At 46.6% G+C, this 18,822-nt stretch overlaps 1 protein-coding gene across 15 annotated transcripts in view; it reads right to left on the reverse strand.

Annotated features, from left to right (window-relative positions):
• The window catches only part of ACOT11 (acyl-CoA thioesterase 11), a 749,239-nt gene that overhangs the window by 65,639 nt on the left and 664,778 nt on the right, over positions 1-18,822 (reverse strand). For all 15 annotated transcript variants that reach the window (XM_085602549.1, XM_085602548.1, XM_085602556.1 and 12 more), the window contains one exon: positions 6,175-6,308. In XM_085602549.1, coding sequence (XP_085458675.1) covers positions 6,175-6,308 — 134 coding nt within the window. The remainder of the gene's footprint in view (positions 1-6,174; positions 6,309-18,822) is intronic.

Consider the following 18,822-nt stretch of genomic DNA (forward strand, 5'->3'; position numbering starts at 1 on the left):
CTCACTGTAGGAGAGTGGGCTGAGAGGAGGTGCAGGGCCTTCCCACGGATCGATAAGCGTCTCTCCTCCGAAGGACACACGCTTGCGTTCAAGGTATTGACTGAGGCCCCCCAAGTACTGGAGACACTGCACAGGGATCGGCACTGACTTCGACATGTTGATGTGCAGTCCCAGGCGATGCAGCAAGGCAGCTGTCCTGTTGAAGTGACACTGGGCTTCCCGGTACGTGGAAGCTTTGATCAGCCAGTCGTCCAGGTATGGATACACAAACACCTTGCTCTTCCGCAAGTGTGCCGCCACCACTGCCATGCACTTGGAGAACGTCCGTGGGGCAGACTTCAGACCAAACGGGAGTACTGTATACTGGTAATGGTTGTTGCCTACCAGAAACCTCAGGAACTTGCGATGCTTTAGTGCGATCGGCACATGAAAGTAAGCGTCCTGCAGATCTATGGCGCACAGCCAGTCTCCTCGATGCAACTGAGGGTAAATCTGATGCAGGGACAACATACGGAACTTTTCTCGGCGGATCCACTTGTTTGCTTGACGCAGATCCAGAATAGGCCTGAACTCGTTCTTGTCCTTTTTTCTGACGAGAAAGAACCTGGAGTAAAGACCTTTTCCTTTTTGCCTCAAAGGAACAGCTTCTATGGCCTTCTTTTTCAACAGAACGTCCGCCTCTCGCTGGAGCTCCCGCACCATGTAGGGAGAGCGCACTGGTGGAATCTGTGGAGGCGGGCTGGTGAAACGAAGACTGTATCCATTGCAAACAATATTCAGCACTCACTTGTCCTGAGTTATTGTCCTCCACTCTGCCAGGTAGTGTTGAATACTTCCCCCCACCGGAGCGGGTAACGGACGAGGGGGAAGTGATCTTTCAGGGCTTTGACCCGGCCGGGCCTTTGTTCCCCGACGAGGATTGATGCTGTCCTCTGCCCCTCTGGCGCTTTTGAAAGGACTGCCTGGGGAACTGTTGTTGTTGCTGGTGCTGTTGTTGGTGACCAGACTGACGCCCTTGACCTCGTTGCTTCGAATAGCGCCTGCCATAGGAGCGGAACGACCTCTTCTGCTCCTTGGGTCTTTCCAACCCCACGGCTTTCAGGGTTTCCGCTTCGGCCTTCATGCGGGCCATCTCGTCATCCGCATGAGACCCGAACAGCGTCGTGCCGGAGAAAGGCAAATTGGCAATCTTCTGCTGCGCCTCAGGCTTCAGAGAGGTGAGCCTCAGCCAGGAATGCCTCCTCATGTGTACCCCGTGACAGTACCCATGGGCCGCCAGCAACGACACATCCCCCGCAGCACTGATGATCTGGTTGGAGACCATCATGCCCTCGTTCAGAACCTCCTGGAAGTCCTCCCTTTTATCCCTAGGCAGGGAGGCAGCAAACTGTTGCAAGGAGTCCCAGAGTGACCGGTCATAGTGTCCCAACAGAGCAGAGGCGCTAGCAGCCTTCATCGTGGTGGCCGACGTGGAGCACACTCTCCTCCCCAAGGAGTCCTTCTTGCGACTCTCCTTATCCGGAGGGGCCGTGGAAGAGGGCGTCGTGGAGTGTTGTTTATGAGCCACAACCACAAGGACAGAGTCCGGGGAGGTCCACCCTGAGGAACGCCGGGTCCGAGTCAGTGGCCCTGTACTTTTTTGCAACCTTGAGGGAGCCGACTTCACCACGGCTGGTGTCAAGAAGACCTCCATGGCTGGCTCCTCCAACCCCGGGACCAAAGGGAGGAGGGGGCGCGACAGATGAGCCTTGTGCAATGTCTCAAAGACCCCGAGGTAGTGGGAACCGGGACTGCTACCGAGATCCCCAATTTCGCCGCCCCCCTCATCAGCACCTCCTGGAACGTGGCAACATCATCCACCGGCGAGATTCGGGTAGGCGGTGTCTCCGACAGCGAGGGAGAGAAACGTCCAGTGCCAGAAGAGTCCGTCCTCGTGCCTCTGGAACGAGATCTATATCTCCGCCGTCCGTGTCTGGTGCGAGTGGACGATCTGCGTCTACTCCGTGACCTCCGTCGAGAGCGAGACCTCGGTCTTCGTGGAGTCTTAGGAGTCGCCGTTCGCCGAGGAGACGGCGGGAGCTGTGGTATCGGCGGCGTAGGTCGCTTAGGAGGAGGAGGAGGCGGAGGAGGAGGAGGCGGAGGAGGAGGAGGCGGAGGAGGAGGAGGCGGAGGAGGAGGCGTTGGAGGAGGCGGAGGTGGTGGTGTAGGAGGACGCTGAGGCAGCGGCTGAGAGAGAGGCTGCGGGGCTCCATCACTCCGTGCAGGAGAACACGGACCAGCACTGTCCGGACTCTCGTCCACCCTTCTCCTCTTGGCGGGCCTGTCCCGTGTGGAAACGCACGAGGGGGAGCGCCGTCTTCTCCTAGATCCCCGACTGGAGATCGTGATCACCGAAGACGTGTTACCAGTTGTCCTCGACGTCGAACTGAACGTCGACCTCGTACGGTGTCTCTTCGCCGATCGCTTTCCCCCCCTCGACGAACGGCCTCTCGACGTCGACTGCGAGCGGTGTCTCCTCGACGTCGACCTTCGTCGCCCCGCCGGCGAGCCATGCCTCGACGTCGATCTTCTTCGTCTCGACGTCGATCTCCTTCGCTTTGACGGCGATCTGTGCCTCGACGGCACTCTGTGCCTCGACGGCGATCTGTGCCTCGACGGCGATCTGTGCCTCGACGGCGATCTGTGCCTCGACGGCGATCTGTGCCTCGACGGCGATCTGCGCCTCGACGGCGATCTGCGCCTCGACGGCAGTCGCCGGTGTCTCGGCGTCGATGTCGTCAGCGTCGAGCCAAGAGTAGATGGCTGTCCAGGGGGCTCGGTACGACGTTGATGGTGTGTCGACGTCGACTGCGGAATCTTCGACGGCGACCCGGTCCCGGGTCTCGCCGGCCCCTCTCTCGACGTCGAACGCCGAGAAAGCCGAGATCCAGAGCCCTGGATCGACGGCGAACATACCGTTGCTTTATCCCTCGCCGTCGATGTCGTCGCCTTCGACGTCGAACGCGACCTACCAGCCGGTAGGTGCCGTTTCTGCCCTTTTTTCTGCCCGGAGGTCCCTCCAGTGGCTGAAGCATGGGCAGAGGAAGGGGAAGGAGATCCTCCGTGCCGCGAAGTCCCACCTGTCCTCCGCTCCTCTTGTCCCTGGAGGCGAATCTTCTCCCTGTCCCTCAGGGTCCTCTTGGAGAAGTTCTTGCAGATGGCACATGCAGCAGGGACATGTGAGGATGACAAGCAGAGGATGCAGACATCATGTGGGTCCGTCTTGGCCTTCTTCCTCCCACATTCAGGGCACTTATCAAATAAAGCCATGTTAAAAGTGGCCAAACTGCCCCAAATTGCAGGATGCAGTAGAGGAAGGCGCTAGACGTCGAGTGAACAACTATTTATCCAAAAATATCAAATTTTATCCAAATAATCACCCAAAAGGGTAGAACTCAAGCTCCAGGGTCCTGCAAGCAGGAGCCGGAAAAAAGAACTGAAAGTAACTTGCTTTGGCTGTGCATCCTGGGATACCGGGGGTCTCTGGAGAGTTTCTTAAAGGCACGGTATCCCTTTAGCAGACACATAATGACAGCCTATAGGGCTTGTCTGTCCACCCCTTCCTCTCTATTGTTTAAAGGGATTTTGGTGAAGGGAGTGTGAGATGATAAAGGAACATGTCAGATGTGAATAAAAATTACATTTAAACTTTATTTTGGCTTTTGTGTTCACTTCGGAGGAAGTGCTGGCCAGTGCAGCCATATTGTGATTAGGCTGTATTATTTTGTCTGTCTCTTAAGTGTCTTTGCAGGTTTGCAAATGCAGGACAGCTTAAGAGATATTTTTTGATTGCTCCGGGGTCCCCGCACATGGGCGGGACTATTCATAGATTATGACTATACACAGAGATCCCCTACTACAGAATCCTTGATTCCTACTCTCCATTGTCACTGATGACCCTCTGAGTAATTCCTTTCTGTTTCTGTCTTCAGTTATGCCGTCTCACAGGACTCTCTCATCTTCTTCTCTCCTCTGGGTCACCTTCAATTCGGTTCATCTCCACAGGTTTTCTACACTCAGTCTGGTCATTTTGGCATGTCCTGCTCCACTCCTGTGCTTCTTCTGTGGTTCTTCTTGTACTCAACTCCTTTTCCTGGTCACCTGATTCTTGCTCTGTTCCTGCCTTCTTTTCATACCAGTACTTGCTTAACACAGGGGAACGGCCTTCTATATAGGATGGGCTGATTGACTTCCGACTGAGTCCAAGAGTTATCTGGGTTTCTGCATCACGTGGCTTCTAGGTTTTCCCCATGGCCCCACCCCTCAAGCAAATGCTCATCCGGTTCTGTGCCTGACCTAGAAAAACAACAGGAGTCTCACAAGGACCCAACAGCTCGGAGTCCGAAGACTTTGCGCAGCTGACCTACCACACACCCATGCAATGCTGTGTGAGATACAGTATGAGGTCAGGAACTCACAGCCAAGTACGATGAAAACATGATAGGCAAACATATGAACTATCACAAATACACTAAGAAGTAAAAAAAATAATAATAATAATAGCACAATAGAACTAAAAGACCTAAATGAGGATAGGAAAAGTCTCAGCGTGTAAAAGCAACTTATTGTCAAAGCAAAATGCACATACATAAAATGAAGAAGGACAAAGCAAAATCCCACCTGAAAAAGATATGAGGCTGTGAAACAATCCATTCTCCTCAGATCAGAAGTGATCACCAATATCTCCAAAGGAAGATGTGCTCAGTTTCCTGCCTTCGTTGAAGAAAGGTGAAGAACATAGATCCCTCCCTCACACATGATGAAGTCACAAAATTACAACGCTTACAAGCTAAGGTAATTTAGTTCTCCTTCAGAGAAGCTACCTCATCACAACTGCTCAATGCTGCTGCCAGACCTAAACAAACCCATTACATTTCAAGTAAAGTAACACCTTCTTTACTTTCTATTGTGTCAAACTGATCAAGACCTATCCATCCCCACACAGAACAGTCCTATATTGCTTAAAAAATAGAAAAGTTTCATGTTAAAAAAATCTGGGGCGGACCCTGCCGATCTCAAATATAGCCCATTCTCGTAGATGACCTTCTTAGCAAAGGCCACTCAGAACTATTCGAGACCCAGCTCAATCATAGAATACAACTTACTTGGCTCCAGACTGAGTAGATTGCAGACTGGAGACTGCAACTTTAAAACTTGTTGGGGATACCCAATGCACCCTAGGAAAAGGTGACTCCTGTCTCTTTATCCTTATGGACCTTCATGCCTTTTTTGACATGGCAATCCATGGCACTCTCCTGAAAATCATTGAATACAGAATGAGTTAAATAGCAGTGTTCTAAATTAGTTCTCATCATACATGAGAAACTGATGTTATCACAAAAGCAGTTTGGGCTGGATTGTTCTTATTGGAGCAGGGTCAAGATTGATTTACATGTGGCTAAGTCCAAACAGAAATGGGCTGGAAAGCAAAAGAACAATGGGTTGGGGTGCTATCCCGACCGATTGCCAGTGATTAGACAAATTGCAAGCATTTCTTCCATAGTCTTTTGTGCCGTTGATCACATAAAAACAGCCAATGTTCATGCAGAATTCACGACTGTCCTCCAGGGTTCTATTCTCTTTTCAATCCTCTTCAACATTTAGTTGGAGTGTCAAAGCTTCATTTTATGATTTTCGAACATCTCACATCATTTCTATGCAGATGGCACACAGCTAGCCATATAGAAAACAAGTCGTATCCCAAAAATATTATATTAATGGGGAACGTGCTCGAGGACATCCAAGCCTGATGGGGCTCCATTACACAAAACCTAACCTTTTAAAGCCACGTTTGTCCTGTTATCCTCACTCAATTGCCTACCCTGAGACAAACCTAGCTCACTTCACTGACAGTATTAAACTGTACATCTATCTCTAGACTGCATTTCACCTATATTGTAGTGACTCCTCATACATGGGAGGATCATCTTTACATTAGCATACCTCATGGTCATGTTTTTGGGAACAAACAACCACTGTGCCCAATAATGTTCTATTTCTGGCACACAATACTGCTGTCTGAGCAGTCGCCCCCAAATACCAGACTGCAATATGACAAAACTCAAAATCAAAGTAATTCTGGATATTAAAGTTTCATTCTCTAAAAAGCCATGAGCAACTTGAATTATCACTTACGTGTAGTGCGGATCCCATTCGTGTCGACGACTTAAATCTGACAGAAGGAGGAAGGCTTGTTTTGCGTCAATACTGAGAGTCATCTCCAATCTAAAGGACAAAATATCACCTTCCTCCAAAGTGGACAGTTTGACCTGCCAAAGAAAACAATACAAATTCTTTTGTGGTTACTTAAATACATTATAAGCATACTATTAACGTTCGTCAATATATTGCTTAAATTTGGTCACACTGGCCCTGTAAAAGTGTCATAATTTCCATAATGAAGAACTTTACATTTGAACAGATACGTTTATACTTATTTCAACATCAGCATTGGCATAATAAACATCAGTAATTGCACCAGTAAAGATCTAGAGCTATACAACAATGTACTGTACACCACGGTTTCTCAAACTGTAGGCCACAAAGTCCAAGCAATAAATAAAGATGCCTTTAAACTCTGTATTTATCTTGCCACATTTGCTGCGCTACAAAGACAGAGGTTAAATGACAGGCTGTCTTCTCACAAATTGCTGCTTATTTATTATTTTTTTTAACCCCTTCGGTGCTCATGACGGAACGGTTCCGTCATGAGCCACGGTTGAGCTGTGCTCATGACGGAACCGTTCCGTCATGACCACGCCCGCGCAGGAATAGATCAGCACAGCAGGGGAATCCGTCCAGCATGGAAGGGGTTAACATGGGGACTGGTATTTACAAACAAAGGCTATGGGATGTTATTTTTGTAACATACAACAAAATGTAAATACTTGTAAATGATCTGTAAACATTCAGCAGTTAGGAAAGCAAAAGTGAAGAAAATTATTTTGTAAATCTGTTGTGTGATTTAAACAAAAATTTTAATAGGATAAAAACAAGAAAGAAACTTTACTTGGTGATGCACGAAAGATAAATATTCCTTGAAACCCAATTTCCACACCTCATTTGAATGCAATATATTTTTATCAGTAAAACTGTGTGTGAAGATTTAGTGGCCATGTCAATGAAATATGTACTGCCTGTAAATGATATTCAGCTATTGCACGATGCTTTAGTTACAGTAATAAAATCTCCCTCCTCGTGTTCATTAAAGCTAGGTGTGCCTCGAAGATTAGTCATTCTAAAAATTGGGGCCTGGTTCTAAAAAGTTTGGGAAGCACTGTTATTCCTATGCGGTGCGAATAGGACTGAACATTTATTCTGTGGGCACAGGGCTGAAAATACATTCACAATAACCAAATGGATACTAGTCCTACCTTGTAACTTGTGACAAAATGTACATACACCAAAATGGTGCACATCCATTCATGCACACTCACCCATTCTATTAATCAATGGTACCAAGTGATACTGTGGGCTAGTTACCGCTTCGCCAGCAGTAGTGAGCGTTTCATTGATTAAGAATAAGGAGTGCAAAAAGTGTTTCATTCAACTCTATAATGATACTGCTTGTCCTACTGTATGGAGTGACTACAATGAACACAGTAATTATCAGTTCAGTGGCATGCAATGACTCGATGGTACACTGGGTAAATGTACACCTCCACTACAGTTTATTTTTTCAAGTGTAGCACATGCTCCAATAATGCAAAAATTACATATAATTGTAGACATACTAAAGTTGACTCTAAATTACCAGATTTCTGATGTATACTTCTAATCTGATATTCCTCACCTTTATAATACCCCACGCGCCATACTGCATCTGGGAGATATTTCAGCACAGACCATGCACGCCAGTAGGTGGTGTTGTGCTAATCCGCTTTGACCCCATCCCCAATCCACCGCCAAAGGGACAGCTGGAGCTGCATAAAAGGGTCACAAAAGAGCACTGAAGTCAACTCCTTTTCTTCTGTGCCTTTATATGTGTATCTGGAGGTAGCGCCTAACTTTATCAGTTGACAGGTTTTTCCCAATTAAATTATTTTGATGTGTGCAAGGGAATATGTTCCCACCATAAACTACAGGGTTTAAACCTTGTAGGGACTGTTGTAAACTTAGGTCTGTGACAAATCCCCATGAGGTGAGTCTCTGGTATTTGGGTTCAGGCCACCAGTCAAAGTAATATGAGTAGTGTGCTCTTATGCATCCAAAGACGATCCAGGATTGCGAAGCCAAGCTGTACATCACTTAACTCTGAAGGCGCGTAATCCCAGTGCTCCCAAAGTCGAGAGTGCAACTCATTCCTGCTCTTGGGGCAGGCCCTCAGGTAACTTGAAGTTCAAAAAGAAGCATAAGAAGTCCAAGCAGGGCTCATCCCCGTCTTGCCTCTCTGTCGCATGGACATCAAGGTACCCCTTGGTTTGGCTCCTGATGCCTTGCTGATGAGCCAATTCTGTAGCAGATACCATGCCGACTATGCATCTTACTGTCCTGGGCGACTTTGAACCAAATCCATCTAGACTTGGACCGAGGTCCATCCTGCAACACTTCTGGCACGCCCAGATCCAGTTCATTCTGACAAAACAGTACCTTTACCAGGAACCGTTCTCTAGGGCTCCAACAACTTTTTGGATTGGGCTCTGACCAACGTCAACCAATTTTTGGTGACAATGGAGATGATGGGGATGCATTTTCCCCACATTATGATAATGACAACATTTATTTGGACCTACAAGAGGCAGGTAGATTGGACACCTACCCTAACAGAGCTGGGGTCTCTCCCTGGTCCTTCAATGGAAGAAACTGACTAATTTGCTGAAGTTCTGGACTTACAGTGGTCGTCGGTTGAGGTAAAGCACAACATCCTCACTGAAGCCTTTCAGCCTGTTCAGACCTTGTCTGATCCCTTGCTTCCATTCAACGAAGCTCTGACAGACATTCTCATGAGTACTTGTACCTGCCTTATCTGTGACTAGACAGGCGGAAAGACACCACAGACATGCTCCAGGTGACCCTCCTGGAAGACTGGTAATTCAGGCTTTTACTAGCAGGATTAATTCCAACTCATTTTCCCAGATAAAGAGTCAAAGAGAATTCAGGAATTTGCAAAATGGATGTTCTCCTCAGCTAGCCTCGCCCTTGGGTCAGTCAATGCCTGCTGATTGCTGGGTAGACAATCCCAGGCATTATGGGAATGGCCACAGAGGTCTTACTAGCAGTTCCAGAGGAATTCCATTCCAACATGCAGCAAACTATTCAGGATGGCCAAGAAGCAGCAAAATATGTCAAACGGTCAGGTGTGGACACCACTGATTTGTTAAGCGGAGCAGGTGGCACTGACCTGGTGTTCCATGGCCACACATGGATCAGATCAATGGGTTTCTCAGATGACATTCAGGCGTCGCTCATGGGTATGCCTTTTGATGGGTCTCACCTTTTGGGAAGAAAGTGGACTCCCCACAAGTGCACTTCAAAGAAAGCACACCCTCAACGCGCTCCTTAGGTCTATCCACGACAGCAAGGCTGTATCCCCAACAGTTTTCAAGGCCTTTTCAGGAGTTTTGCATACAGGCAACAAAGCCCACCACTTCAGCAAGGAGAGAACCCCAGTGCTTTCGGTGTCGGGCCCAGTAGACACGGTTCAGACCCGCAGGGACAGGGAATTTCCCTCTAGCAGCAGAAGCAGTTTAAAGCCGCATTCGTTTTTCCTTAGCAGCCCACTACCACCCTGTGGGAGGCCGATTTAGACATTTCCACCAGGGGTAGCGGACCATGATATCTGACAGGTAGGTCCTGCAGACAGTTCAATGGGGCTATGCCCTACCATTCCTTTACGACCTGCTGCATTGCCCAGCCACATCACAGCGGCTTCTGGAGGAAAACCATTCCATTTTGCTGCAAGAAGTACAGGCTTTTTTGTCAAAAAGAGCCACAGAGAGAGAGAGTCCCGGTCTTGGAAATAAAAACTGTATTTTATCTTCTAGGGGTGAGGCCTTTGTCTTATTTAAATCTCTGACCGCTCAATTTCTTCTGATAGACAAATTCGAGATGCTCATGCTGGCCCAGGTTCTATCTGCCCTGGATAGAGGAGACTGGGTGGGAAAATAGGACTTGTGGGACTTTTTTTCCCTATGTTCTTGTCCTGAAGACCCACAGGCGCTACCTGTGGTTCAAGATGGTCCAGGAGCACGTTCAGTTTGTTGTGCTCCCCTACGGCCTCACCTGTGCCCTTTGGGTGTTTATGAAGGTGATGGAGGGGGTCACAGCATACCATTGAAGACTGGATGTACCAGTCTTCCTTTACCAGTGCAACTGGCTGTTGAAAGCCATGGCCAGTGGAAGATTACCTCTAGAAAATGGCATACATCCTGCCATCTATGGGGTTCACTATCAACGTACCAAAGTTACACCTGTCTCCTTTGCAGAGGCTTCCTTTTATCAAAGCCATCCTGGGTATGGTGCAATATCGGGCCTTCCCTCCAAAACAGTGAGTCCAGGACATAGGGCTATGATCCTAATGTTCCAAACTATGTCCTGGGTCTCAGTGAGGGTGGCTCTGAGGCTCCTTGGACTATTGGCCCTCTGCTCATCGACCATGCCAGATGGCACATAGGGGTTCAGCATTGGAATTTGAAGACTCACTGGGCCAGCAATGGGAAACCCTCTAGGTTTCAGAGGAGACTTCAAAAGACCTGCAGTGGTGGCTGCTCAACTGTAATTGGACCAGCAGTAGACCCCTCTCCCCACCCCCCCTTATAACTGATGGTGGTGATTGACACATCACTGTTGGGTTGGAGAGGTGGAGATCAGAGGACTCTGGTCTCCCGCTGAAACTCATGTCCACATCAATCTGTTAGAGATGTGCGTGCCATTTGCATGGCGTTGAAAGCCTTTCCGGCATTCATCAAGGGGATACTGGTACAGGTCCTCACAGATAACACTACTGCCATGCGGTATTGAAACAAACAGGGCAGAGTGGGGTCCTGGGCTTTCTGCCTTCAAGCCATGCGCCTATGTCACATGGGTGTAACAGAGGACCCCACATCGCCCACAATGCAGGGGGACCCCCAGGGTTTCTCGTTTTTGAGGGGGACCCTCATCCTCTAAGCCATGCCACTGTATACCTTTCAGAACGCGTGCAAGACATGCAATGACATGGAATAAGAAATCGTTAAGCGCTTGTGAAACCCACTTTGCTTTACCAAGCAGGCTCCTGCAGTGTAGGGAGGGCCAACCATTCAGGAGGCTTCCATTGAGCCCATTCTGCAGGGGGGCCCCATCATTTTGGGTTATGCCACTGCTCTGGAACTGGTTGATTCTTCAGGGCAGTTCCTTGATCTTGCACCACCTGAGTGGACAAGCACAGTCAGTGGTGCATAGTGATCATGAATGGCAGTCCAGAGGCGGCTGAGCAGGGTGTCATCCACCAGCGCAGAGAGCCCTGGCTCAATCTCTTCATCACCAAATGCATAATATTAGCACTTTTGCCAGTAGCGTATTAGGGCACAGTGGCGAGGAGAAGGTGGGTGGTAGGGAGACAGACGACAATACAAAAACAAAAACAGAACTTACCTGCTCTGCTGCCCACCGCATTGCCGTTCTTCTGCTCGTCACTGCAGCACAGGCTCCCAGTCTCCCCAGTGGCCAATCCAGACGCTGCTTTCATGCATCAGAGCAGAGTCAGGATTGACCTGAGTGCCTTGGAATTGCGCTCCAATGGAGACTGGGAGCCTGTGCTTCAGTGTCGCTAACCCGACAACGCAGCTGGGTTGGAAATAGCTCAGTCTGCATTTCAGTTTGGCCGTCCTGAGACCGCCGGCAAAACCGAAATGCGCACTGATCGCAGTGCACCTACCACTCCTTCTGGTGACTGCCCCCACAATGGCCACGCCCCTAAGACTCTGCCCAGCCTAGAACTTTAAAAATAAGGGATAATAAACCTGTTTTATTATCGTTTTAATTTTCAAGTTTTGGATGCTGCTGGCAGGAAGGGCAATGCTCCTCCGCCATAGAGGAGGAGCCGCTGCTGATTTTGGCGTGCTGGTATTCCAAAGAGGGTTCTGCCTTGGGGAAGCATTCTGTCTAGAATGGAGCAGAGGGCTCATGTCTGCCTTCCTGCTGCTGCCTGTCCTACCCAGACTTCTTAAGATGCTCAGAAGGGACACGGCCCAAGTCATCCTCATAGCCGAGGATTGGGCCAGGAGAGTGTGGAACTGGAACTTCGGAACTTGAGCATCTGTCCTGTGATCAGGCTACCACTTCAGGCAGATCGTCTGTCATAGCAGGAGGGCTGGGTCTTGCACCCAGGGTTGCGCAATCTACACCCAGGGCTGTGCAATCTACACCATGTGTGGAGATTGAGCTGCTGCAGTTGACTGCATTTCATCTCCCTCTCGAAATCATAAATGTCATTCTTACGTCCAAGCACCCTTCGACAAAGTCTCTTTTCGCTGGATTCTAGAATAAGTTTGTGGATCGATGTGGCACCCGTAATACGGACCTGCTGAAGGAGAGACTGTTGGATGCATTGTTGTTTGTTTTGTCTCTGGCCTAGCAAGGACTTGCAGTGTTAAAGGTTATTTTTCAACCCTTTCGGTCTTTTGGCTTACAGGACCAGCTGCACTTATTCAAACCACCTCTTTTGTGATGTGATTTCTTAAAGACTTACTTCATAGGTTTCCTCCTAAACCCATTCAGATGCCACATTAGGATTTTAATTTGGTCTTTACTTTTCTCATGTGCTCCCCGTTTGAGCGGATGTACAGCTGCCCTGCAGGCCTCCTGCCCCTGAAGACGGTTTTTCTCGCCACTATCATGTCAGTTCGTCATGAGAGTAAGCTTTAGGCTCTTTCAGTTCAGCTGTCCTACACCTCCTTGTTTCCAGACAAACCTGTGATGAGGACTAGCAAAGTTTGTGACTCATGTCGGATAACCAATCACACTTTCGACATTCTTTGCTCCACCTCATCTCTTGCAAAAGCGGGGAGACTACATCATTTGGACGCCAAAAGGGTGCTGACATTTTACGTTAATAACAACATGGTGCATAAGATCAGCAGATTGTGGATGTTTTTGGAGCAAAAAAAGGCAAGGCAGTGCAAAAAAGAGGACTCGATCCAGGTGGATGCTGCTTTGGATTAAGATTGACTATGCACTGGCAAAGAAGCAACCTCCAGAAGGAGTGCCTGTCTTTAACATTGTCAGGCCGCAACATGGATATCAGTCCACATGTTCACAAAGCACTACTGCCTTAACAGCCAGGTCCGACAGGAAGGGCATTTTGTCGGTTTAGTTCTGCAGGACCTTTTGGTTAGAGTTATTTCACAAACTCTCAACCTTGGGTGATACTGCTTTGCTATCTGTTCTAAAGGTGAGGAATCTGCAGTTATAAGTATCCATCAGAAGAATAAGTTACTTACCTTTGCTAACACTCTTTTTGTTGGATGTTCTATCCACCGATTCCTCACTGCCCTTCCACCTCCCATTTCAGTGGAAAGGTTTCTTTTCCATCTAAAAAGTCCTGAAATTAGAGCTTTGCACAGTTGATTGATTTTTGGGTTCGGAGTCGAGGGCGACAGGGGACAGTGTTATGAAAGAAACAGACATCAGCATGCTCGGGTAGCGCATATATGCAACTCCAGTTGTCAATTCCAGGGCGAAACAGGGTTGACACAAGGCCGCATGATGCCACCTACCCAGGCTATTCTGAAAAAAATTTTTGGATCCAGTCTGGAGCCTGCGGATATTCTAATGTTGAGGGATCTGCGGTTATATAGAGTTTCTATTAGAAAGAACGTATCCAACAGTAAGTAATGTTTGTTTCAACGCTGAGCAAGATGCATTCTTTGGTGTTTATAGGGCTCCACTACCTCCCAAGGGCTACTTCAGAGGGCAAGCGAACGGAATGTAATATACAGCATTTTATGGGTATTGTCTTCTTGCTTCTAGTTGGGATATGTGTAATTACTCCATTATTTTGTGAGAGAAGTAGAGCATTCGTTTTGAGGTGTAGGGTTGGCAGGTGTGTCATGGTCTTCACTGACTTTGAGCAAAGAATCAAGCTCAGCTATTCTGCTTGTTTCACAATGGAGAGCCAGTATATCGTCCAAGGGTCAGCTCTGCATGCCTGACTGGGTCATTTCTAGGATTAGGTAAACTTCCCAGTTCGGGGCCGCTAGTACTTTCCTTATTGGTTTGTGGCCAGGAATACCTAGAATTGTCTTGGTAAATAAACACGAGCAACCTTATGACGTTTACCTTGCTCTCAGGGGTAAGGAATGGACGGTCCTGTGCGAACAAAGTGCAAACACAGAGACTACAGGGTAGAAGATAATCCAGGGTTCGGTTCCAGCGGGACCTTGGGCTGAATGTCTTGTATGTTTTCTGTTGCACAGAAGACTGTGAACATGCGAGTGATCTGCAGATCCACAATATCCTTTAGATCAAGAATAGGGATGGGTTCAGTACACCATTACCGTTGTTCTCTCAAAAATGAAGTATTTGTTTAAAGAAAGGACATGGCCCATTGCACTGATACATAGACAACTCCAGAGCTATAAGCAGAATAGACAAAACGAGGCATGGTGTCACCTTTCCCGCGCCCCAGGGGGTCAGACTGGGGCGCCTTTCAAACTATTTCTAATTTTGTTTTATTTTTTATAACCTTCTAGAAGCTATGGACAAGCTCGACAAACATTGGCCCTATATATTACTCTGTGCTCATGATGGAATGTTAAAGGGTGCTCCTAAAATTCAAAAATGTAGACAAGCTTCAGAGGTTTATTGTTGGAGGACAAGACTTTTACAAATTTTATCAAAAAACATAAAGGCGTGTGGGGGGTTGTAAATTGAGGCAAACCATTACTGTCGTGAATTACACTATCCCAGAAATCGTTTATCATTATGAAATTTTGGCGAAAAGTTTGCATATACAGCCCACTGGTTCAAAGAACAAAAAGAAAAACAAAATGATTTTATTTTAATCCTCACAAGCCACGGTCAAAGTCCCATTTATTGAATGCATAATTAATTTAAACCAGTGCAGATTAAAACCGACAAAACAAAATTAAATTTTTGAGACTCAACTGGCCTTGCGTCAGAATTACGTTTCTGGTAGAAATGCATTTATGATACGATTTTCTTAAAAATACATTAAAACCCAAGTAAAATAGGTATAGCCTCAACTAATTACGTTTTTCATTAAAAAAATGTTTATTAGATTTGATAGTCTTGTGTCCAAGTAGAGGGTCACTGGGTTTTCAGAAACCAAGGGGACAGTGCTCAGGCCCTGCCATTCCAACTTATATGGCCTATTAGAATGCCGAATACAGCTGACCAGCTGCAGGAGAGAGACTCTCCTGTGGATTGGCATTTGTGAATTTATCAGCGGAGGCATGCGAGTTTGAGGGATTGTGTGGGTGCCAAATATTTTGAGTTAAAAGGCATAGTTGCTTGTTGCCGTGGCAACCGGGGGTACTGCAGAGGCAGTGGTTGTGCTGGATCTTGATAGCTTATTTTCTACCAATGTCATGAATGTTACTAGCTTGCAATTTAATGCGGGTCCTCTGATTTGAAGCAAGCTATCACAGCCTTTCTCCACGTGCGGATGCCTCCAGAATTAAACTGAGATCTAAGCTGACAAGACCTCTTCGCCTTGAGGCTGATACAGCTGTGAAGCAGATGTGGCATGTCCTTGGTTCCGTTGCCCCAGAGGCTGCAGTGTTTTGGGCTTTGACCCCTCAGCCACGGTGAAAGGTGCAGGAGAAGCGGAATTATGCCCCAACCGGTGTTTTAGGAACCTTTCTTTTATATTCCGGAGATATCCCAGGCTGAAATAAGATTATGGCCAGAGTGTCTTGTAACCATTTATCGTCATCCAGGCATGACTTTGGACAGAGAATGTGGCTTTGTCTTGTAAGGAGAGATTCCTCATTGCCCTCCGTACCACTTTCTTAAATAATGAATGGCTGGTTTGAGTGTCCCAGAGTAGAGAGTCCAGGGATTTCAGCAAGAAATTTCTAGCCAGTGATGTCCTCCCGTGCTGAAGCTCTTGCCAGAGCAGATGGTTTAGGGTATTGGGGGCAGCATTTCTGCTCTTATGCCAGCAGGCTATATAGGCCCCTTGCCAGGAGTGGTTTGCTGAGATCAAACTCCAGCCGGATCTATGCTGCTGAGGTGTATGTCGGTATGTTAAACATGATTCTATAGGCCTTAACTAATGTGCTGTCAGGATTCTAGAGTCTCTTCCCATCAAGGCTTCACCTCCACATGTGATAGTTGGTAATATTTTGGATTGCGCGACCTGGAGCAGAGGGGGAAGAGCACTGGACCTGTAACTTTGGATTTGAAGTTCAAGGTTGCCGCTAGAGCCAGTCCTTTCCTTCTGATAATTTCAAGCTTCATAGCAAATTGACCACCGTTATCGATTGTTACACCTAGGTACTTGTAAATTGTTGCTGTCTGGATTTGGGTATTACCTAGCCACCAAACATGAGATTTTTTTCCTGACGTTTGTTATGGGCATTGTTTTGGTTTCCTTTAAATTTACTTCAAGAGTGTTGTCCCCTACATATTCCTCCAGTTTGTTGAGGAGGCTTTGCATACCCACTTGTGTGTTGCTGACCAGGACTACATTGTTGGCGTATAGAATACCAGATAAAGCCTTGCCCCCCATTATTGCGGCATGTGAACTGCAGGAATGGAGAATCTGTGCCATGTCTGCCATATAGAGATTAAATAGAGTGGGGGCGAGTACACACCAAATTTATTACCAACGCATTACATATGCCGCGGATGGTAACATGTTTGCAAACAAGTGAATGTCTGACAGAAGAGTTGCATTCCTTTCCAGCAAGAAAGACCTCTTTGTTGGCTCGATCACAACAGGAAAACGGGAGTGACCATAATTCATGAATGAAGCTGCCTCCTAGGGGTTCATATCTATGACAGAGAAATGTTTCATTCAAGCTGTGAACTACAATGTTGAAATCAGCAAAGATTACGCTATGTATTAAGCAGACAGACGTCAGAAGGTGTTTCTGCAATAGTAAATGGAGGCTGTTCTAACTTCTTAATATGCTACATGGCGTACGTGGCATCTTTCTTAGTCATCAATTGTTGTTTACGTGTCAGATTGAAAGGCAAGAATCTGACACGTAAGATGCCTGGAATTAAGATAACACCAAGGAACTCTGTAATTTAAGAGTCTGGAGTGTCCAGCTAAACTGCATAATGGATCTAAGCTGACTTTGACAAAGATATAATGTTGATATGTCACTTTGCCTGATATAAATAACAGATGGCACAATGTTATTCAAATTGTGAATGAAAGAAGACAGCATAGTAATACTATTATCAACAGCAGGCAGTTTATCCAAATGATCTCGATCAATTCGTCTTAAACGTGCAACAGCTTCCATGTGTGACAATTTCCAAATTTCATTATATATGGCAGAAAGAAATCTGTTTGATCGTGGAGACTTAAGACCTAATAGAAAGTCTGAGAAGTCCTGGTCTTTCTCGGACAAGAGAGAAAGAGGTTGTATTACTGCAGACTGTGTGGAATGTTCCAACCATTGCTGACAATTTCCCCAATGAATAGGTGGCAATAATATCTGAATGTTGTGAGTGGGGAAAAACGGGGGTAGGGTGTCCTTGCCTTAAATCCGGTCTGGAATTTAAAAAACGAGCATAACAACCACTTGTGTCTACTGGCCACAAAAACCACCCATGAGGACCTTAAAGTAGAGAATTAAATGTACCATTCTGCAACATGCTATTGAGCTGTTCTTCAGTGTAGTTTGTCAAGTTTTGTCAATTATCAAACCAGGCACTGGAAGGTATGTTGGATGCATTCATGGCTTTAATTTTTGCCAATCCTAGACACATAGTCTGCTGAACAGTATCATTCTGAAAAATTATTTGCGTTAGAATTCAACTGGCTCGGAACAAGGTTTCTGTTTCCTCTACTTGCCAAGGTTTGGTACCCCAAATGGAATTCATGTCAATTGTATCCTTCCAATATTCATAGCCTTTCACAGCTAACTGGGTGATAAACAAATCTCTATGTATCAGCTTAGTTTGTGTAAGAATATATTTCTATGGTAGTGTAGGGACTAGTTTAAAAAAATATTATGATGGCTCTGATGTATCATATCCAGAAAAATATGTGGATTTATCCCTATATATGTTTTAGATTGTCGGAGAGTGAGGCTATGTTCTCATTGCATACAGTTAAAAAGTGGGAGTTGAACACTAGCTCGATGTAAATAATGGTGGTAACAGAACATTTCACCATATTTAGCAGAATTTAAGTACAGATCCTCTGATTCGAAAACAGTGTAGAATTCCAGCTCCGAGAGCATGTAGTTTACAGTTTCAACATCCCAATCATCAGAATGTAACACAGGCACAATTACATCACCCATAGAAACCCTGAACACATATGATATCTGCAGAATCTCTGTAGGTCTGAATATGTTTTGAAGGAACTTTATCCCCAAAAAATTCCATCAGTTACTGGAACAGTAGAAACTGTCACAAGGGAAGAGTCTCTTTATAGCTTATGTGAAGATGAGTGAGGTGTCAACACCTCATCAACCAGTTCTGTAGCAGAGCATTCCTGGAGATAATGGCCATTAATCAGCAAGAAAAAACAATCACAAATACAATCCAATGGAATAGAAAAACCAAGGAAAGTGTTATCCAGACATATCCAAGGAGGGACCAGATAAGTGTGTTTCAGCCATGAAAAGAAAATACAGCTCCGTGTAGGAATGTCCACAA

The sequence above is a fragment of the Triturus cristatus genome, chromosome 4_2, assembly GCF_964204655.1.
Source record: "Triturus cristatus chromosome 4_2, aTriCri1.1, whole genome shotgun sequence".
Taxonomy (NCBI): domain Eukaryota; kingdom Metazoa; phylum Chordata; class Amphibia; order Caudata; family Salamandridae; genus Triturus; species Triturus cristatus.